The 21,444-nt window shown below is 52.5% G+C and overlaps 8 protein-coding genes across 8 annotated transcripts; 3 read left to right on the top strand and 5 right to left on the bottom strand.

Annotated features, from left to right (window-relative positions):
* Positions 1–2,151: 2,151 nt before the first annotated feature.
* ACET3X_005805 (uncharacterized protein) lies at positions 2,152–5,026 on the top strand (the record flags this gene model as incomplete). The annotated part of the gene is made up of 6 exons (XM_069451947.1): positions 2,152–2,159; positions 2,256–2,271; positions 2,353–2,410; positions 2,475–3,130; positions 3,180–4,955; positions 5,009–5,026. The coding sequence occupies 6 exons, from the start codon at positions 2,152–2,154 to the stop codon at positions 5,024–5,026; spliced, it is 2,532 nt and encodes an 843-aa protein (XP_069306165.1).
* Positions 5,027–5,650: 624 nt separating this feature from the next.
* ACET3X_005806 (uncharacterized protein) lies at positions 5,651–7,999 on the top strand (the record flags this gene model as incomplete). The annotated part of the gene is made up of 4 exons (XM_069451948.1): positions 5,651–5,715; positions 5,786–5,907; positions 5,957–7,605; positions 7,661–7,999. 4 exons carry the CDS (start codon positions 5,651–5,653, stop codon positions 7,997–7,999), a joined length of 2,175 nt encoding a protein of 724 aa, XP_069306166.1.
* A 353-nt stretch (positions 8,000–8,352) lies between these two features.
* Positions 8,353–8,738, bottom strand: ACET3X_005807 (uncharacterized protein; the record flags this gene model as incomplete). The annotated part of the gene is made up of 2 exons (XM_069451949.1): positions 8,353–8,644; positions 8,707–8,738. The coding sequence occupies 2 exons, from the start codon at positions 8,736–8,738 to the stop codon at positions 8,353–8,355; spliced, it is 324 nt and encodes a 107-aa protein (XP_069306167.1).
* Positions 8,739–11,344: 2,606 nt separating this feature from the next.
* Positions 11,345–12,848, bottom strand: ACET3X_005808 (uncharacterized protein). Its single transcript, XM_069451951.1, has 3 exons — positions 12,601–12,848; positions 11,858–12,544; positions 11,345–11,802 (listed from the first exon to the last, which is right to left on the bottom strand). Exons 1-3 carry the CDS (start codon positions 12,703–12,705, stop codon positions 11,512–11,514), a joined length of 1,083 nt encoding a protein of 360 aa, XP_069306168.1. The 5' UTR covers positions 12,706–12,848; the 3' UTR covers positions 11,345–11,511.
* A 239-nt stretch (positions 12,849–13,087) lies between these two features.
* Positions 13,088–14,726, bottom strand: ACET3X_005809 (uncharacterized protein; the record flags this gene model as incomplete). The annotated part of the gene is made up of 3 exons (XM_069451952.1): positions 13,088–13,356; positions 13,412–14,562; positions 14,611–14,726. 3 exons carry the CDS (start codon positions 14,724–14,726, stop codon positions 13,088–13,090), a joined length of 1,536 nt encoding a protein of 511 aa, XP_069306169.1.
* Positions 14,727–16,233: 1,507 nt separating this feature from the next.
* On the bottom strand, positions 16,234–17,811 carry ACET3X_005810 (uncharacterized protein; the record flags this gene model as incomplete). Its single annotated transcript, XM_069451953.1, has 5 exons — positions 16,234–16,613; positions 16,663–17,088; positions 17,138–17,212; positions 17,567–17,607; positions 17,672–17,811. The coding sequence occupies 5 exons, from the start codon at positions 17,809–17,811 to the stop codon at positions 16,234–16,236; spliced, it is 1,062 nt and encodes a 353-aa protein (XP_069306170.1).
* A 123-nt stretch (positions 17,812–17,934) lies between these two features.
* On the bottom strand, positions 17,935–18,431 carry ACET3X_005811 (uncharacterized protein; the record flags this gene model as incomplete). The annotated part of the gene is made up of 3 exons (XM_069451954.1): positions 17,935–18,132; positions 18,181–18,372; positions 18,429–18,431. The coding sequence occupies 3 exons, from the start codon at positions 18,429–18,431 to the stop codon at positions 17,935–17,937; spliced, it is 393 nt and encodes a 130-aa protein (XP_069306171.1).
* A 756-nt stretch (positions 18,432–19,187) lies between these two features.
* Positions 19,188–21,172, top strand: ACET3X_005812 (uncharacterized protein; the record flags this gene model as incomplete). The annotated part of the gene is made up of 4 exons (XM_069451955.1): positions 19,188–19,308; positions 19,372–19,463; positions 19,516–20,340; positions 20,408–21,172. 4 exons carry the CDS (start codon positions 19,188–19,190, stop codon positions 21,170–21,172), a joined length of 1,803 nt encoding a protein of 600 aa, XP_069306172.1.
* Positions 21,173–21,444: the final 272 nt, after the last annotated feature.

Below are 21,444 nucleotides of genomic sequence, written 5' to 3' on the forward strand. Positions count from 1 at the left end.
ATAGATTTCGCAAGCGCTCCGAAGTGGCGTCAGATAGCGAGCCGGCTTCCAGAGTGGATGGCAATGCTCATGCATCCAGAAGCGCCGCAAACTTCGACAATGTCTCGGACAAAGGCAATTTGCAGCGGAGAGTCGATGACCATGTCAATGCCTCATTCGATAACAAGATGTCAAACGATCGAGGACGTGGTAGAAGTTCACGCAAACGACCTAGCGTACAGGATCGAAAGAAACGCGGCAACGCACGTCATAGTAGAGGTGCGCAACACCGGGAATCGAGCTATGAGCGTCTGCCACGAAGGTCGTCGATGTCCCCCGGCAGCGAAGCGAATCACAGACGAAACTTCGATCACCCTGGCCAACTCGCGCCTTCAGAGGGGAGTAGGGGCTTTGATGGCCGAGGACGTGGCGGTGGGCGCAAAAGCACGATCACGCGTCGTGGTAGGGCAAATCACCATCGTGGACCCAGCTACGACGGTCACGAACTAGGCGACACTGTACCTCCCCCATTTGATCAACACCGCACACCCTCTGCTCTGGAAGAAGCTCACGTTGCTGTACCACGAGGCGAGAACGAAACATTGCAACAGCGCACTACCATGTGTAATAAGGCCAGACAACGAGAAGAATTACAGGAAACGACAGCTTTCGTTCATCCCGATCGTATGCCAGTTGTCTCACCAGCAGAAGAAACATGTTCACCTGCGAGACCCCAAGCAAGGAATGAACCACTTCCGAATAGAGGCAACTGTCGGGAACAGACATCCAGCGCAAACATTGCACTGTCTGGGAATGACGGACATCAGTGGACGAACATTGGTAACGACTATGAATATGGCAGAGGCAGAGGAAGAGGCAGAGGAAGAGGCGGTAGGGATGGCAGATGGAACAACTGCCGTGGTGGTAGAGGCAGAGGCAGTGGTTCTAGGGCATCAAATTCATGGCCTGATCGTTCTTCACGTTCTCCTTGAGGAAGGACAGTGCACAATATGAGGCAATGCCGACTCTCTTATTGAATCCAAGTTCATAGACAAAATTAGCGTAATGATTCACTCTTTTTGACGGAACAATGATTATTCTCAATATCTGCCTCCAAAGACGATATCGTCAATACCGGATCTCATCTGATCATATGTTTGTCATAAACTTGCAACGTAAAGTGCCCTGGAAAAACGAGATGTATATGGTCAACATGAGATGTTCTGAAAGACTGCGGGGATACCGGAGATAAGCCCAGCATCACAACAGCCTACAAAATGGTCGCCATCAGATTGGATTTCAAAGCGCCCATTAATAAGGCGTCTGGTTTTGATCTAATCGCCTTCGTCAAGAAGTCAGAGTCAAGTTGATATGATTCATTGAGGGCGTCGAGTTTCCCAAAATGCTCGATTAGATTGGCATGGTCATCATTTCTTTCTAGCGTTGAGAGCAGTTCCGTCACAAGGCGCTTTCGTGAAAAAGAAAGGATGCAGCGGCGGTCATGGTCATTGTCATTGTCATTGTCATGGTGTATGACGAGTCTGTACGTTTGGGTGCTTTTTTCAAGGCGCAGACTTGCTAGAAATGCTTAACTGAGGCACATGCAGCCATGCAATTCTTCCGCTGCAAGGCCAAATTTGGTAGTCGAAATTACCAGTGACGATATTTCCCCCGACCATGATCCACTTTTGTCGCAAGCACCGCCCAATGACATGTATTGGGCCGCTGCATTACAGTTCCCAGACAAACAACTGGCAGTACCACAACAGATCAGTGGAGTCATCTCCCTTGGTTCTGGACGAACAGCAGGAACTGGGACGGAGTGTTGTGCGGAGTGCAGAGAGAAAGGGCGCCGCAGCATGGCCAGTTTGGGCATTAAGGGTTACTTCGCGCCACCAGTGGGCCGTGCTTTAGCGAGGAAAGCGCGACTGACCCCACCACTAGCTCTACTAAAAACCTTCGCTCCCCCTCGCAGAACTCTTCTCAACCAGACGCACGCCTGCCTCTACGGCCTACTTCAATCCCCGTCTGTCTGACTCTGGTCGACTGCATCGCCAGAGACATCAGCTCAACCCGCGACCTATACACCGAATCCGCGCGCTCAAAGCGGGGTATTCGACATCTCCCCACCACTGAATTTTCGTAAAAGAAGAGCAGTACAACACCGCAAAGATGGTCAAGTAAGTCGCTGCCGGCCCTCTCGACCTGCCTCCAGATCTGAGCATTCCATCTCTTGTCTATGGCATCACTTTGAACAATGGCTAACACGACCACAGCTTCACCGTCGAGGAGGTACGTTGCGCGCACACATTACCCCGCACCACACTGGGATATCGGGAACATTGCAAGGCTGGATACTGACTGCGCGGCTAGATCCGTGGTCTCATGGACGACCCTAAGAACATTAGGAACATGTCCGTTATTGCCCACGGTAAGCGCCCTCGTGGAACCCCGCAGTATCTGACAGGAGAGATGGCTAACATACCCCACCACAGTCGATCACGGAAAGTCCACCCTCACCGACTCGCTCGTCCAGCGTGCCGGTATTATCTCGGCCGCCAAGGCTGGTGAGGCTCGTTTCACCGATACCCGAGCTGACGAGCAGGAGCGTGGTGTCACTATCAAGTCGACTGCCATCTCCCTGTACGCCACCCTCAAGGACGAGGAGGACCTCAAGGACATTCCCGTCCCCACCACCAAGAACGACTTCTTGATCAACTTGATCGATTCGCCCGGTCACGTTGACTTCTCATCTGAGGTCACTGCTGCTCTCCGTGTCACTGATGGTGCGCTCGTCGTCGTCGACACCATTGAGGGTGTCTGCGTCCAGACCGAGACTGTCCTGCGTCAGGCTCTTGGTGAGCGTATCAAGCCCGTTGTCATCATCAACAAGGTCGACCGTGCTCTTCTCGAGCTCCAGCTCTCCAAGGAGGATCTGTACCAGAACTTCTCCCGTGTTATCGAGTCCGTCAACGTCGTCATCGCCACCTACTTCGACAAGACTCTTGGTGACGTCCAGGTCTACCCTGAGAAGGGTACCATTGCCTTCGGTTCCGGTCTTCACGGCTGGGCTTTCACCATCCGTCAGTTCGCCACCCGCTACGCTAAGAAGTTCGGTGTCGACAAGAACAAGATGATGGAGCGTCTCTGGGTAAGCAAATTGATCGAGACGGTTTCCAGCAGTTGCTAACAATACGTAGGGTGACAGCTACTTCAACCCCAAGACCAAGAAGTGGACCAAGGTTGGCACTCACGAGGGTAAGGCCCTTGAGCGTGCTTTCAACCAGTTCATCTTGGACCCCATTTTCCGCATCTTCCAGGCTGTCATGAACTTCAAGACCGACGAGATCCCCACTCTCCTCGAGAAGCTTGAGATCAAGCTCACGTCTGATGAGAAGGATCTCGAGGGCAAGCAGCTCCTCAAGGTTGTCATGAGGAAGTTCCTTCCCGCCGCTGACGCTCTCCTCGAGATGATGATTCTCCACCTTCCTTCTCCCGTCACCGCCCAGAGGTACCGTATGGAGACTCTCTACGAGGGTCCCCATGACGACGTCAACGCCATCGGTATCCGGGACTGTGACCACAACGGTCCTCTCATGCTTTACGTCTCCAAGATGGTGCCCACTTCCGACAAGGGTCGTTTCTACGCTTTCGGTCGTGTCTTCTCCGGTACCGTCCGCTCTGGTCTCAAGGTCCGCATTCAGGGCCCCAACTACCAGCCCGGAAAGAAGGAGGACCTGTTCATCAAGGCTATTCAGCGTACCATCCTCATGATGGGTCGTTTCGTTGAGCCTATTGACAACGTTCCCGCCGGTAACATTCTCGGTCTTGTCGGTGTTGACCAGTTCTTGCTCAAGTCTGGTACCCTCACCACCAACGAGACTGCCCACAACCTCAAGGTCATGAAGTTCTCCGTTTCCCCCGTTGTGCAGCGTTCCGTCGAGGTCAAGAACGCTCAGGATCTTCCCAAGCTCGTCGAAGGTCTCAAGCGTCTCTCCAAGTCCGACCCTTGCGTCTTGACGTACATCTCCCCATCCGGTGAGCACGTTGTTGCCGGTGCCGGTGAGTTGCACTTGGAGATTTGCTTGAAGGATCTTGAGGAGGACCACGCCGGTGTTCCTCTCCGTATCTCCGACCCCGTCGTCCAGTACCGTGAGACTGTCAACAACACTTCCAGCATCACTGCGCTGTCCAAGTCGCCCAACAAGCACAACCGTCTCTACCTTACTGCTCAGCCCTTGGACGAGGCCGTCTCTCTGGCTATTGAGGCTGGCAAGATCGCTCCTCGTGACGATATCAAGCAGCGTGCCCGTATTCTTGCTGACGAGCACGGCTGGGATGTCACCGATGCCCGTAAGATTTGGTGCTTCGGTCCCGACACCACCGGTGCCAACTTGCTCGTTGACCAGACCAAGGCCGTCCAGTACCTGAGCGAAATCAAGGACTCTGTTGTCTCTGGTTTCCAGTGGGCCACCAAGGAAGGTCCCATTGCTGAGGAGCCCATGCGCTCCATCCGCTTCAACATCATGGATGTCACTCTCCACGCTGATGCCATTCACCGTGGTGGTGGTCAGATCATCCCCACCGCGCGCCGTGTCCTCTACGCCGCTACCCTCCTTGCCGAGCCCACTCTGCTCGAGCCCGTCTACCTTGTCGAGATCCAGGTTCCCGAGCAGGCCATGGGTGGTATCTACGGTGTCCTTACCCGAAGGAGAGGTCACGTCTTCGAGGAGAACCAGCGTGTTGGCACTCCTCTCTTCAACGTCAAGGCTTACCTGCCCGTCAACGAGTCCTTCGGTTTCACCGCCGATCTCCGTGCCGCCACCGGTGGACAGGCCTTCCCACAACAAGTCTTCGACCATTGGCAACATCTCCAGGGTGGCTCGCCACTTGACGCCACCACCATGGTCGGTAAGATTGTGTTCGACATGCGTAAGCGCAAGGGTATCAAGACTGAGGTGCCCGATGTCTCCAACGTAAGTTCATCCACAGATTACAACAATTTAGCAGATGCTAACAGGTTTTGCAGTACTACGACAAGCTATAAGGGAATGCTATCAAAAGCGTTAGATTTCCTTTCCTCGCAATTCTGGGTCATCCGACAGTCATGGGCAAGCTCATGGCCGCTGGTCGATGTATGACGCAAACGGGTCCCCCTTGGAGCAACCAGAACTAGTAAATGTCGGTCCGGGCGGATTTGCCCTTGATGTTAGTCAGGTTTTTTGGGGCTTTGCACGAAAGATACGGATAATGACCCTTTTCCTTACCTGTTCCGAGTGTAGTATAGTTGGAGAAAATCAAGCTATATCGCACAATACGTTTATCTGCTGTTGTGCTGATGCTGGTGTCAACTCGTGGGCACAAGCGCTTGAGCTGATCTTAGTAATGGTTGCAATAAGGGTTCGTTAAACTCTCTATATCTGTTGCATGTGTCAAACATGGCGGTAAGGATGGTGCTGATGAGTAGTGAATGTAGCGGGGCATCAACGTCACGTGCACACGAGTGGGAGAGCTATGACAATGCCGTCGCGCTAAGAGCAACGCGAAGGAGGTACGCTCTACTTAGTCTAGGTCCCACCAGAAACGCAACAACGCAGTTCGGGAGTTGCGACATTACATTGATAGAATCGCGCAACGTGGGGGAGAGTGGAAGTTGGCGACAAGAGCTATAATGTTACTCGAAGAGAAAGACCATGCTGAGTTCAAGGGCTGGTTACTACCGAAGCTCGAAAACATGTAAGCCTGAGCTAGCCATCGCTCGCACCAACGCCGTTGCGCAATCGCAGGATATTGACAAGAAGCGCAGTTCCGATGCTGAAGCTGGAGTTCTTGCCGACTATGTGGCCGCACTCGTCACTGTTGATGATGCCGATGCAAATGTTCAGCGTACTCTAATCGAGTCGCTGGAAGACTTCTTGGGTAGAGAAAGTAAGCGCATAGAAAAACTATATCGCACTTCACAGCTGACAGGCGAAAGACACCGAACCTTTTGCGAAAGACATCATTGCGGGACTCAAAGCCAAGAGCTACCTCCCAAAAGCGAAAGCGGACGACGCGCACCCGCACCTATCGTCCCAAGCCTCACAGTCAGAGCCAATACAGTCTATAGTTGGCAGTACCAACTTCGAATACGAACCACACCCGTCGAATGTACCGTCTGGGGCTCCAAGAGGACCTGCCGCGACCAGAAATTCGGCAGCACCTCACACATATCAAGACGGCTCGAGTCAGTCAAGGAAGCGCAAAGTGCTGGAAAGAGGTGATAGCCAGTCGCGAGAAGGTCAGGACCCACACTACAATCGCAGTGGTGGTGCGAACAATAGACCTTCAAAGCGGGACGCCCACAGAGGCGTCAGAAGTGCTGGAATTGGAGATGCACAGTCGCGGAACACCCTGGGTGGCTATGGTGGTATGCCGAACTTTGCCAACCTCCCGCCACCACCTCCAGGACCTCTGCCTTTCGATCCTTCAGACCCCATGGCTTTCTTTGCCATGGCAGCAGCTTTCGGAGCGAACCTGCCCGGCATGCCTCAATTTTCTTTCCCTAACGGGCAAGATGGTGGCTCGAGCCAAGTACGGCCAAAGACAAAATGTGCTGATTACTTTGAAAGGGGTTTCTGCGCGCTGGGCACCCTTTGTCCATATGAGCATAGCGAGGCCGCCGTGACTGTTTCGCCCGACAAGATTCCCGAGTACGATCCAGAACAGTCATTCCTCGCTGCCCAGCCACAAGGGTTGTTCGGCAAACATGCGGTCTCTGGTAGCCAGCGTCGTCCGACCAAGAGTCGTAGACCACGCTCATCGTTGTCTTTGCCAGGCTATTCCCATGATCGGTCAAATACCACGCTTGTCGTCGAGCAGATTCCACAAGAACATTTCCATGATGACAGTATACGGACCTACTTCTCAGAGTTTGGTGAAATTGCGAATCTCGAGCTGCACCCTAAAAGGCGATTGGCAGTCATTAAATTCGCCAACCGCCAGGCTGCTAATCAAGCCTTCCATAGCCCCAAGGCCGTGTTCGAGAACCGATTCGTCAAAGTGTACTGGTACGGGCCGGATACGGGAGAAAAGTTGTCTCATGAAAAGAATGACGATGTTGACATGGAGGATCCGAAACGCAAAGAAGAGGATAAACTCGATTTGGAGGCCATTGCGGTCAGGCAAGCTGAAGCGCAGAAAGCATTCGAAGAGCGCCGTCGTAAGGCTCAGGAAGCAGATGCGAGAGCCGCAGAGATTGAGAGACAGCTGGAGGAGAAGAACAGAGAGATAGCGGAGATCAAGCGTCAACTTGCAGAATTATCAGGCGATCCATCTGATGAGTTCTCGCAGACTCTCGCAACGCTTCAAGCCGAGGCCGCAGAACTTTTCGATCAGCATGGTGCCGATGAGCCCTTGCCTAGTGATCGCAGCCATGGCGCATTCCGTGGAACTTATCGAGGTCGTGGGTACTTCCCACCTCGGGGCAGAGGCTATGCACCTTATCGGGGCGCGTATCGTGGCCGTGCAGGTGGTTTTGCTGGTCGGGCTACGAACAAGAAACTGGATAATAGGCCCAGACGCCTAGCTGTCACGGGTATCAAGCCTGATACACCGAGAGATGAATCGCTAAGACAGCACCTTATTGTGAGTGGTGGAGCTTGTCCGTGTATACATCTTTGCCTGCTAACGACATCTCTAGAACATTCCTGATTGCAGCATTGAACGTCACCCCGAGCAAGCCGATGCTCTCATCCTAACCTTTAAAGAACGGTACCAGGCCGAGGACTTCCTTGATCAGTCCCTCAGTATTCCTGACGTCGGTAAACTGGATCTCGCATGGGTTCCTAACGACGCATTAGGTGGTCTCAAGTCTGTCACGACCACAACTGACGCTTCTGCAGCGAATTACGACGATGATGATGACTCTTCCGCTACCATCGGAGAGCAAGAAATCAAGGCTGAGGAAGAGGAAGGTCATCAGATGGGTGGAGTGGACGCGGACATGGATGTCGCGGACGATGTGGATGAGTGGCTGTGAGCGATACCCTAGGTAGGTACCATGTTCCAAACACCCTCTGTAACGTATTGTTTCCCATTGTTATCACTATGCACTTGTGTGATGTTACCTGGAGCGAATGTTGATAGTCAATGTTTGAAAGGTTTTCTCAATAACTTCAGGAGAGCTTTCTTGCGTTAATGCAGATATATTGATACAATGATGTATGCCGATATGCTCCAGTGTTTCTATGTTCTCACACCAACTCGAAGATGTCCAACATTCTTTTACACTCCAACCCAATGCTAATATCACCCTATCGCCAACCCTATCCCTCCCCTCCATTACACCCTTCCCCGTCCTCGGCCCCTCATCCGCCCCTTCCAAGCGTCTACTCACGTCATAGCCTGCGCCCTCTTCACCTCATCTCCCTGCACGCCACTGAACCAACTTACACGATCCTTGACGAACAGCTCACTCTGTGGTTTCAACTTTGTCTCTACCAGATTGAAATCATCCACTGTGCCCAAGCGCAAGATGGAACATTCTGGAAAACCGCCGCCAATTCGGTACATGAGCGTGCCGCAGGTTTTGCAAAAGTGATTCGCCATGGTGTGGCCCGAAGCTATGGTTGAAGACTGACTGTAGACGGAGAGATTTTCCTTGCCGCGGAGGTGGCGCAGATGACTGTGGAATGTTAGCTTGGCTGTTTTTTTCTTCTCATGATTCGGAGGTGGAGGAGGACTTACGTATCCTTGACAGTAAAGTTCGAGGCAAACATGCTCGCGGTAATCTTTCGGCAATCGGGGCAATTACACACAAACGACGATACCAAACCAGGTCCTTGGACTGGGAAAGCGAGTTGGACAGCGCCGCAAAAACATGTCGCTGTTGCTTCTTCTGCGTTGGAGTAGCCATCCTTTGCCTGGCCTGCGAGAGGGAAGTAAGGCGCTGATTTGTCAGATGAGCGGACAGAAGACATGGCTGTTGCTATAGGTAGTGGCGTTGCTAGTAATGGCAATGTTGGTGATGAAGCTCTAGGTTCGTGCGCCCCGGTGATTGTTGATGTTCGTGTAGATGGCTGGGTAGAACAGGCCTGCGTGTAGTTTGATCTCGTTGTCGCTGAGGAACTTAGTGCCGGGCCTGAAGAGTGTCGTGCGTGTATTGGCAGAGGTGGTGTTGTCGCTGCAGAGGTAATCGCAACCGACGTTGTTGAAGAATCTCCCCAAATAGCAAAATCTTGTACGTTGCTTCCTCGGGCCAGGAATATGGAACTAGCTTTGTGTCTTAGGGACGAGTTGGAAGGCGGCGTTGATAAATTCTTGCGTTTTTCTGTTACTAGAAGTGTTGTTGAACTCTTCGCTTTCCGTAGTGATGGCGACGAAGGTGGGCTGTCGGTGCCAGGAATGTGTAAATCGGGGTTCAAGCGCTGGGCTATCTGCTTGATGAACTTCATGGTTGCTGTCTCCCCTTCGTTACTTATAACCGCCCCTTCCCTTCCTCTCTCGAGTTCTGCTGCACGAAGATTTGTAAGTCGAGAATTAGAAATCCGCGCTTGCTGTTTTTGTTGATCAGTCAGCTATGCAGGTTGTCTCCCCCACGGCCAGCTCGGTGGCTGACTGGTTGTTGTTGTTGTTGTGTTGCTCTGTAATCTAGATATGCGTCATTTCATCATCGATGTTCCTACAATAAGCGGCGGTATATCTGACTCCGCATCCTTACACGCTGCAACTCAACAAGTTGTTGACCAAGAACCCCTGGTTCTGTCCGATGATGAGGAGGGATCCGTTGATGGGACTTGTTTTGGTCTTTCAGCCGCGAAAAGCAATCATGGCACGAGCCGCTTACGTTCGTTGGGACGGCTTCACGCTTTGTCCTGTTGATCGGCGGGATTAGCGGCGATTTCTCGTTCCTGGTGTCATACAGGGATGTAGGTTACGGGATTATGGGGGTTTCGGGGATTTGGTAAGCAATATCGGCTATGCGCGTTGGCCACATTTCGTCGTTAAGCATTAAAGCCGCAGCTTGATACTGCATTGGGGCAAATCCTGCTGTTCACTCTTCCTTTGGTAGACGACATCGGATTCTTATGGAGAAGCCGATGATCTTCACATGCGAAACCATGATTTCGATTACCTTTTGCATGCGTGAATAATCGATGCACGTGTCCTTTTGTGCTCATCTCTTGTTTCCAATACTCACTCCATGATCTCGCTCTGCCTCGCTCCTTCAATCCCATGGAACCAGTCCACCCTATCTTTGACAAATACCTCCCGTCTCGGTTTCAGCACTCCCTCCATCAAACTCAAATCATCAACCGTACCTGCCAGAATCAGCCTGCGTCCTTTCACTCACACAATGATAAGCGTTACCCAATCTCAATAAAGTGACATCTGGATGCACCTCGCTGAGCCTGTACATGAGGGTACCACACGTATCGCAAAAGCAGTTCTTCATGGTCTTCCCAGACACGATAGTCTGGGACTGCGAGAACTCTTTAAGATTCTCTCCTCCTCGGATGTGCTTGACAGCGGAAGACGCCACAATGAAAGCGGATGTAAATGCTGACGCTGTGATCTTTCGGCAGTCGGTGCAATGACAGACGAAGACGTCTATCAAACCCGGAGCGGCAGTTGGCTGTAGCACCTGTTGGTCATCCGAGTGGTAGAAGTTCTTCGCTACCAAACACGCGTAGGTTCATGGTTTGTTCCAAGGTTCTGTTTTATCGTAACGGAGCTTCGAGGATTGACTTACGAAAGCTAATTGTACGGCTCCGCAATAACAGGTAGCCGTTGCTTCGCCATCTCTAGAATAACCATCCTGTTTTAGACTGTTGTTCGAGATGTTGGGCTGTTTCTTCTCGTCTGTGGACATGATTGCGATTTTTCTTGTCGCCTTGTCGGGGCCGTCCGCGTTATGCAGACTGAGAAAATGAAGATGATGATGATGTAATAGAACGGGAACACAAACATTCGTAATGACGTTCCCGCCGTTTGAGCGTGGCCAAAGACATATCTACTTGGGTGCTTTTACATGTTGACGCTTCCGGAGTGAGTGCATCTCCGACCCTCCTTTTTTTCACTCCGCCGACTCCGCCAACTGTAACGCACTAGAAGCAAACCCCGGTCTCCGTGACACCTCAAGGCCTGCATCAAAGCCACAGCAGTGGAAACAGGGTGAGATCTGTCTTCTGCTAGGTAAAAGGCCCACAGCTATAGCAGCAAGTTGCTGTGCTTTCGTTGATCTGTAGTACTCTAGTCGATCCTCGGACGAATCAACACGGATGATCGATATGAGCTCTCGAAGCATTTGGCTCGTATATTTTCGGCCTGATGTAGGTGTCAAGGCAATCTGGTTTCTATTATTCAAACGAGAAGAAGATAAGCGCTGCAGTATTCATTTAGTAGGGCTCCTAGAGTCGCGCGGACCCGAAAGCCTCGTCTTAATAATATGCTATTACACATAGTGCCGATCAGCGTATCAGTTTCATCATCAAGCCAACGAGATCATCTTAGCTGCTCTGTATGCTCTGATATCCAGGTTCCTACTTATCATCACAGCTTACTCTGGCTTCCCTGCCCCAAGGTGACAACCAACTTGCCAAACTGACTCGCACTCTTCATATCCTCAAACAGCGTGTCAATCTTGTCAATATCTAGACCCTGCACACTTCGGCTTACAACAGGTTTCAATTTCTTCTCCCTCACAAACTGCACCATATCGGCGAATTCCTTCCGCGAGCCCATTGTAGAGCCGCGGACTTCAATGTTCTGCAGCACGGCGGACATGAGGAAATCCATCTTAGGAGATATGGTCATGCCGTAGACGGAAATGACGCCACCAGCCTGTTACCACGTTAGGCGATCTTGTAAGAAAACACGAGCGGGGCGTGAAACGAACCTTGAGTATTTTACTGCCCACTTTTACCACATCGCCTCCCGCGCCATCGATGATAGCATCGAGATATTGTCGGTCCTTTGGCAACAAGGCCTGGAGTTTCTTGTCCCAGCCCTTCTCCTTGTAGATTACACCACCCTTGGCACCCAGCTTGACCGCCTTGTCAATCTTCTCTTGGTTTCCGCTGGTCACGTACACATTGCAGCCCTGTGCCACGGCAAATAGCAGAACCATGAGCGCGACACCACCTCCAATGCCTGTGACGAGGATGTTTCGCCCTGCAACTGCGTTTCCGCTCTTGACTCGGAATGCGCGCCAGGCTGTGAGGCCAGTCAGAGGAAGCGCAGCAGCCTCCTGGTCGTTGAGGTGCTCGGGACATTCCTCCAACTCGCTTGCGTCCAGCACACATACGTCTTGTAGTGTACCCACGGGGTTATTCTTGGTGCCACCCATTATCCCATATCCCTTTGGAGTTTCTGGGCCATCGGGGCTGTCCTTCCAGCCCTGGCCGGGATTCAGGAGCACCCGCTTGTGAAGCCATGATTTCGCGGACGATGACGCGCCGGTCGAGCTGACGATGCCGACACCGTCTGCGAGGAGAGGGACGCCAAAGGCTGTGCCGGGGTAGAGGTGCTGGCGGATGAATAGATCGCGATGGTTCAGCGCGGCGCCTGTGATGGTGACGACGGCCTGGGTGATGATCGTTAGCTTGTGCGCAATCGACGACATGTGTCAAGCCCACCTACATCGTTGTCTTTTGGCTTGGGCTCGGGGACCGTTATCTTCTCGAGAGGATAATAGACCTGTCCTGGCTTGCCCTCGATCTGTTTAATCACAATAGCTGAAGGCATGGCTGCGGAGCTGGATTGAGTGTAGTCTAAGTAACACGCGTGAGGTATTACGGCGGCGCGAGCGGGCTAAATGGGCTTCCTGGTAAAATATGTGCAGCCTCTATGGGAGGAGGGATCAGCCGGTTGACTATTCATGATTGTCGTGCTCGGTTGCATGACGAAAGACTGCTTGGACCGAGGTTGCGCTCGGAGCAGTGGGCGTGCTTATCAAACGATGCGGGGAACGCCCACGACGGACATGACTCGGTCTTCATACATTACTTGCTAGTTCTATGTTGGTACTCATTCGAGCTGCAGTATAATGTATTATCGTTGTTTTGAGCATACTTGGTAGTAGTCGCAGTCCCGTCTGTTGACAATCACTCAGGCCACACGTCTCCGTTCACGAGCGCCACCTGAATGAGGGATGTCTCCAATCGAGATCCTCAATCTCGGCCTCTGACTTGCCAGCCAATTCCTCATCAACATTAACGCTTTCACGCTTCTTGTTGCTTCTCTTCATCCAGAACAAGAGAAGAATGCTCAATATCAAAATCGTACTGCTGGTCGCCAGATTGAGCCCGTTACCGATAGGGTAGTTGGGAGCATCTGTGGGTAAGAAGCTCCAGGTCGAAATCAATCCGCCTACATTGCCAAACATGACAACGGTACCTAAATTTATGGTCAGACCTTACACTGCTTGCAATTCGCGACTTGTAGTACTTACCGATAGCGGATGCTCGCGCGGTATCGGATACAACGTTGCCCGAAGCTTGCGCGTTGCAGAGAGCGCCAAACGAGAATGCCCCCGACGCAATCAAAAAGGTAGCTCCGTATCGAACCATTGCCTCGGTACTGGCTAAGAACATGATATATCCGATCATCATGAGGGGAGCTCCTAGGATCAAGAAGATTGTGCGCCTGTCGTATCTCCAACTGAGAAAGGGCAGTAGGAGCGTGAAGAAGGCGCCCACAATGTATGGCGGGACGGTATGGAGCTGCTGCGAGACGACGGAATCACGGGGATAGATCGTCCTGACGATTGTAGGCGCGAAGAAAGCGAGACCCTGTACCGTGACGTTGTCGAGTAGGAAAATGAACGAGGTTGTTAGCACTACAGGGTTGAAGATACCGCGAAGTGTCTTCTTCTTGTCCAGCTTGTCTAGCACCTCGTTCTGGCCGACACGCTCAGACTTGACACGAGCAACAGCCAAATCTTTCTCCGCTTGAGTCAACCAGCGGGCAGTCTCCGGACGATCCGTAAGCGTGAAGAAGGAGATCAGTGCCAGACAGCAGGTAACTATGCCTTCAATTGCAAAGATCATTCTCCATCGCGTGAGGGAGCCGAAGGAATCGAGTGTGAGAATCGCCGATGCCAACAAACCTCCAAAAGCACCGGCCAGGGGGGCCATGACAATGTATAGCGACAGTCTGAACGCGAGCTCAGAGCGCCTGTACCACCGAGACATGTAGTACGCGATACCTGGGAGCATACCAGCCTCGAAGACGCCCAGAACGAAGCGAACTCCACAAATTGCACTAATGTTATGGACAAAAGCCGTGCCAATGGACGCGATACCAAAGCATAGTGAGATGATGGGAATGAACCATCCCGGGCCCATCCATTTACAGCAGATGTTGGAAGGGATCTCGAAAATAATGTAGCTGATGTAAAAGACGGAGAGAACGGTGTTGTAGTCGTAGCCAGTGAGACCAAGATCCTTCTCGAGACCGGCTAGCCGAGCATTTCCGATGTTGGCACGATCGATGAAGCAAAACAGGTAGAGGAGGGCCACAGTCGGGACGATGTACAGGTCAATCTTCAGCCTCAGACGCGCCTCGGCCTTCTTATCGAACTCGATCAAGGCATGTCCGTAGCTGTGCAGTTGTTAGATGAGAGACGCGTAGTGGTAGAGGCGGACTTACATATCCGTGGCAGCGTGACCGTGTCCTGCAATCTGGTGCGCGTCCTCATTCTTGAGGTCCTCATGTTGGCTGGGCGTGTACTTCTCGGCGGAGTAATCCGTGTGGACTGGAGCCATAGCGGAGTGACAATGGGAACCGAAAACACAGGCGACTTTCGCAGCAGTGCAGGTGGCAAGTCGTTACGACACACTCTGGCTTTATACCTCTCCGCACTGTTCGACGGTTTTCCCTCCACACCGGACCGCACCTGGACCTGGCCAGTGTCCCTGCCACCGCGTACTCTGGTGGAGCGTGTGTGCGCTAGGTGTGATAGCTGTCGCGACTAGCCCTCAAAACGGACAAGCGCCAGATGCACGGTTCGCGCAAGAATCCACTTGACGCGGAGGCGGACCTACCCCAGACTCACCACGATCGGCGACCCCATCTGCCTGGACGCGAACAGCCGCACTCATGACTCCATATGCCGTCGGTTGTCAGATTCGGTATTTGGCTGTGTTTAGCTGAAGACTTGGTACAGAGCTGAAACCAGTGGCATCCCCAGGCGAAGACTTTATCCTACCCCGCGACGCCACCACGCTTGGTATTCGGAGGGATCGGAAACCTCGACATGTCAAGCTGTTGATAGGCGCATCTTCCACTTCCTGTTTGAGATCGATACCGAGGCACGGGGTGTTTCTTGTTTGCCCACATGTCAGTCAAGCCTGCATGCAACAAACGGACTCTTCGTCCAGTCTTGAAATGCTTATGGAAAAGCTTTCACCCGTTATATTAGCATGTTTGGCGCTAGTGGGGTTCTTGATAAGGATCGATGCTTGCTACTCGTAGACGGTGAAGAGAAACGGTAGTCTTCCCTCCTCTTTACAAAGACTCGTGAAGCCTCAAAAACGGATGTTTAGTTATCTTCTGAACGGCATGAGGGGGTTCCATAATTTGTGGGGTTTGGTTTGTACCCGGCTTGTCTATAAATGTCTCCTGCGTTATTGATACTGACAGTTAACGGCCATACTGCTGCATTAAGGTGGATGACGCGTATCATGGATCATGTGTTCTTACACTTAACCCGCTACGGCATCAAATTTGGCGCCGCTGCCAGCGCATTGAGGTATAATAACACCTCTCGGTCACAACTCCCCAGATATTTCTACAGTCTCCATTCCAGCTACCTGATTCCCTTGGAATCAACCTCTTCTAGTCCGTCGATCCAGAGTTAAACATATCGCAGCTTCCAACGACGCAGAAGTAGCTCACGAGAGCTTTCTACACCGTTTAGAGTTGATCTAGGAACACAATGAAATAGTAATTATTCCAAGAGCTCTGGAAGAGCTAGCATGATGCTTTGCAATCAGTCGTTGGTCTATTCCCAAGATATCAACGAAACAACTCTCGCCTAGCTCAACTTCTTTCCATCAACATGTTCACCAGTCTCTCGTACGTCCTGAGCAGAGATGACAACATCCAACGTAATAGATATTAGCCCATGCGCATGTAAAAAAAAGCAAGTACGAAGTCTTTTGTTTTTCGAACAATCCACATACAGTTAGTAATCATTCTCAAAGTACCATCTTAATCCGCCTACGCAAAAGTCGCTGAAACGTTATTTGCATGATGCCACCTCTCCTTTTTTCACAAGTTGTCGACGACACTGTCTACTCTCCTTCCAGTAGGCAATAAGTCCTTCTTCTCTTCACAATTACCGACTTCCAGCATCTGTTGCGTAAGAGCATGATACCCCGCCTTCCCGTTTTCCATTTCCACGAATTTGCCTGATGCGCTGTATATCAGCTCTCCGTGACGCCCTTTATCTGCCATCAACAAGGCCACAGAGCGAGCGACGACATCTGCCGACTGTAGGTTGGCTTCGCCTATTGCAGCGATGATAGCACGAGGCACAATAGCTGTGTCAGTCCAGGATGGGGCGACGGCGTTGATACGGATTGGGAGGTTGGGGTAAAGCTGGGGTTGCAGAGCACGTAGAAGCCCGACAACGCCGTGCTTGGTCGAACCTTGGTATTTGATTAGCTCGCAGACCTAATGGTACTTGGCGAGACGTACTGTAATCCTCAGCTGGTAATCGCTGGAAGGCCGATGCCGAAGCTGTCATGACGATACTGCCACCATTTGGATTCTTCTTTATGTAATGCACGGCCAGCTTGACTGTGTATATCACGCCGATCAAGTTGACGTTGATTGTGTTTAGCCTTGGTGGAAGCAAGTCGCCATGTTCATCGACGTTGTCGTCCAGCAAGCTCATTGATTTTCCGATTCCCGCATTCGCAAAGACTTGGTCGATCTTCCCATACTTTTGCTCTGTCGCCTTGAAGACGTCGAGTTGCTCCTTCCAGGAGGTGACATCAGCCTTCAAGAAAGGGACGGATGATGCTTCAGGCTCAGGTAGCGGGTTGACGTCGCAGGCAAAAACAGAGCCTCCGTGCTTGACAATCTTTCGAAGTGTTGCAAGTCCGATTCCCGAAGATGCCCCTGTTGCACATGAGTGGGTTGTGAGGGACATCTGAATATGGTGTTCTACCTGTAATAACAACCACCTGACCTCTCAAGTCATCAAGTTGGCTATCTGAGATGGTGAAGCTCGTCATTGCGATGGCTGGGGTAGTGGATTCAGAAATCAATGTTGGTACAGTTGCATGAAAGCTGCCAGGACCGGTAGCAGGTGGAGAAATTGAAGGTAGACAAAGAAAAATTGTCTTGTGAGGGCTGAATTAGGCTGACAGGGAAGAGGGGAAGCAAATAGTGAATCCTGAACCGTTGAGCGGATGATGGCTGCTGCGAAAGTCTTATAGCATGGTGGAAACGGAGAGTGGACGACTATGCCGCACTACCAGCGCGGGACGTAAGGATTGCCCCGCATTAACGTACGACTTCGCCAGACCACTCAGTTGCTCGGGTAATTGTATCACTACGGACAAGATGCATGGAGACAGAACTCAAGACTATGTACCTGGCGTTGCAGGGATCCGTATTGGGCTAACATGCTTACGCCTATTTGCGTCAGGTTGCAAGCTTCAAACTGTGTCCAGGAGGGCGGACTTTCTGCTATGCTTACCTAGCAGAGGAGCAACGCGTACTCAGTAACGACGTACGGCTGAACAAGGAAGACGAGGCTGCTCCCGCTCGACTTGACAGTCGGGACAGATTCTGTTCCAACGCAGCACCAAAAGCAGTGTGCTCAACTCGACGGTCCATAATCGGTGCCCTTTCGCTCCTCTGTATTCTTGCTCCGTAGTCGACGGTCGGATATCAAGCCGCCGCTATCTGTACAAGTATCGCGTGCGCTGGCTGCCGCTGCAGTGGGGTATAAGTTCAGCTTCAAGCACCTCCGCCGCCGCCACCTCCTCTTCCACGACCGCGTCCTCGGCCCCTCGTGCCTCTGCCCCCGCCACGGTCGCCCCGGTGGTCTCCACGTCCATGCATGCCACCTCCTCGGCCGCCGCGGTTCGCTTGGTCCTTTGCTTGCTGTTCCTTTACGACGTCGACGATCTCGTCCGGCACTCGAAGATACTTTATCTGGAGATTGTCAGCAGAGCATACCAGAGAAGAGGGCCGGAGACTGACTGTACTGCCGCGAACATAGATCTCTGGTAATCTCATAAACTTGTCACCGTCGGCACTCGTCTGCACAACCTCTTTCAACGTGAGGTTCATCCATGTGTCGCAGTTGACAAGCAGCCCGTTCAGAGTCTCGCCGCTCTTCAGCTCCACCAGCATGGGATGACCCGTTGCGGCCGTCAAAAGGCCCAATGGAAGCTAAGTCGAGAGTCAACTATGAGGTGCGAGTTTGCTGGTTGGGCCAGGTGACGTACCATATTGTCGCGCTACGAGTTTTCGCGATTGTGCCTGGCGCGTAGCCCAAGTAGTCTGGTGCAACGGAGGTGTCGCGACACGGTCGAAGATATTCCTGGTAGTGTAGTGAGTGCAGACAAGGGCGGGATACGTAGTTGGCTTAGTGAACATGATCTCCCTCGTTGCATCGCAGGCCGCGAAAGCTTGGACCACATCATCTTGGCGGCACAGCCCTACGACTCCCCTCTCCACTTTGGCAGCACCTCTCAGCTCTGTCTATCCAGATGCCCTCATGTTACATGGCGCTGATAGAGCTGATAGTAAACCACCGGGTATTCCATCCCCGAGCCACCCAAGTACCCGGGCTGCGACATCACACTCACGTGAATGTTGTCATGACCAGACGGCCTGACGTGGTTCTGGCAACCATGGCAGTCTGCCACAATCACAACTACAACCACATACTGTACAGTGCACAATACACACTTTCGCATCTTCACTCCAGCTTGCCGAATCCCCGTGTTTCATCACGCTGCATCATGCATAGCGCTGCCAGCTGAATTGCGAGCGGACGTCTAAGCCACGCTCACGCTGACGGCAGCCACTAGCAGCTCCGCGCCCTCGTCCTCCAAAACGCCCTTCGACTGGTGCCTGATCCTCGTGCCTTTGGGAACATCTGTCCCATAACCCGCCAAACTTCGCTCTTTCTGCGGGCCGGCGTCGTCGTGCGCTGTTTGAATTCCTGCTCTGTTTAAATCGTGTTCCTCGTTCTTTTCACCATGCGTTCCTTCAAGTCCAAAGTGCTGGCAGCGTGCGCGTGGGCGGCACCTGGACTCTCCGCCGTCATACCCGAACACGACCGTCAAGTTACTCGCCCAGATGGGAACCTCTTGCAGCTAGGTCCGCATTTCTCTTATACCATTCCACATTTGCCATACCTAGGCAGCTACTGAACTCTGCCAGACTTTCAACAAAACTACGCGCAAGCTACCTTCAGTGTTCCCTGCACTGGATGTCTTGGCCACGATCACACGGGCCAGGATGACGAGTCTTTGGTAAGGCCACCACCAGGCACCTAAATACCATGCCACCTGCTCACCTCTTCAGATCTTGAGCTTCGCAAGCCACGCCCAGGATCAGGCTTGTGGCTCTTCCAACATTACACTAAACGGAGTTTATCTTCCTCAAGAGTGGAACGGCGACTTCGCGTCTGGCTCCGGGTCCTACCAAGGCGTTACCGATCTCACACAGAATGAATGGTTCCCGCAGCGTGATTTGGATCTCGAATGGGAGACGGCTTGTCTTCACGCCACTGAGGAGACGGAAGCTGCTCAGGTAGTAACGGTCAACATCAAGGCCATCGACGGCAAGGCCATCGACAAACCTTCTGGTTTCACAATCTCCTTCAAGCAACAAACGTCACCTCCTTCCCTACTCAGGCTCGAGTCCGTTCCCAACCCCTCTGCGAGCAACAAGGACGTAGCTGAATCCTGGCGTGAACCCCCTGAGTCTCTGCGTCTCGCCCTATCCATCACCAACCAAACTTCCCGATCAAAGGACAAAGTTCCGTCACTTGAAGACGAAATCCGCGAGTTAAAGGCCCTCGAGATAGAACTTGAGGCAATCCAATCTCTCATCGCCAAAAAGAAGAAGCAGATCCACTCGCACCTTCGCCAAGAAGTGCAGGACTTGTCGCACGAGTTGAGTGAATGTGACAGCATCTCGTGCATCGCCAAGACTATTGCTCACAAAGCTCACGGCGCTTGGAAGATTGTATCTTTCCGCTTCAAGTCGAGCCACCAATCGAAGGATATGGGTCATCCCGAAGAAGCGTTCGCGCAAGCACATGGTCATGCTGCACAGGTAGCAGAGATGTCTGGTGGCCACCTCAGGGCTGGTTCGCCAACGCCCCACGTAAACGAGGCGAAAGCAGTATGTGATTCCCTTACTCTGCCATGTCGGAGACGAGTAGTAAGTGTTTGATACTGATGTTGCGTAGAATGAACTTCCACCTCGGCCAGCGAAGACATCCCCCTACCTTCTTGCCCTCGAGATCACTCTGAGTGTTCTCTGCTGTGGCTGCCTCGTCGCCGTAATCCGGCACAAGTGTAGCAGTCTGAGAACAAGGACTGAGCGCGCTGCCGCTCGGGAAGAACGCCTCAACGCTCGCGCCTATCGCCGGGCAGCTCGACAACACGCATGGCGCAGCTGGTGGCGTGGCAATTGGGCTCGACGAGACAGTCAACGTATTGCGGACTACGAGGAGAAACGCGCGCTGATCTCAGAACAGGAGAGTGTCCTGGAAGACGCGATGCAGGAAGAGATTAGGCAGTTGAGGGCCGCGCATGTCGTAGTGAATGATCTTGTAAGAGACGCTGAAGAAGGTCGGGCCATTAACCGCGCGCCCTGCGATTGTCAACACCAACAATCCCGGACACCATACTCGCCCCTTTCTACAGCATCGACCTACCCACCAACCTCGTTACCAGAGATTCCCTCAAGGCCGCTTTCCCGAACAGAGAGCCTACCAAGCTATCGCTCAGGCACGCCCACAGAGCCCCCGAGTTACGATTCGGACCTCGAGGCGTCAGATGTTGTAGCCAACGGCTTCAGGCACTACGCGACTGTGTCTACCATGTCCGAGCGAAGCTCGCATTGGACGCCTGACAGCAGTGTTGTTGACGTAAGCCCCAGACCGAGTGCGGAAACGCTCAGGTACCCAGTGAGCATATTGACTCTTGACGAAGAGTCTGACGCCGACTGAGGGCATGAACTGCCATACCCGCAAATGCACACCAACCCGTCTTTGGCAGTTTATACCCAGCACCTACCATCTGGATGCTTGATCTTCTGCGTACCCAGGTTTCCTCGCCCTACGTAGGAAGTCGCACTTGCCGCACACCGGTGCCCATGGCACGAGTAGATGCCGCAAGCAGCCTTTGGTGTTTCTCCCGTCGAAAGTTCCTTGACTTGTAGACAGATTTCCTGCTTTGGCATTTTCCCACGCAACTGAGGCGTTTTGTCGGTTCGGCGTAA

The sequence above is a fragment of the Alternaria dauci genome, chromosome 5 (assembly GCF_042100115.1).
Source record: "Alternaria dauci strain A2016 chromosome 5, whole genome shotgun sequence".
Taxonomy (NCBI): Eukaryota; Fungi; Ascomycota; class Dothideomycetes; order Pleosporales; family Pleosporaceae; genus Alternaria; species Alternaria dauci.

Coding starts and splice junctions, on each gene's coding strand:
- ACET3X_005808 (XM_069451951.1), bottom strand. CDS start 12,705: ATGCCTTCAGCTATTGTGATTAAACAGATCGAGGGCAAGCCAGGACAG. Junction 12,545..12,600: donor CCAAGCCAAAAGACAACGAT/GTAGGTGGGCTT, acceptor ATCATCACCCAG/GCCGTCGTCACCATCACAGG. Junction 11,803..11,857: donor TGGGCAGTAAAATACTCAAG/GTTCGTTTCACG, acceptor ACGTGGTAACAG/GCTGGTGGCGTCATTTCCGT.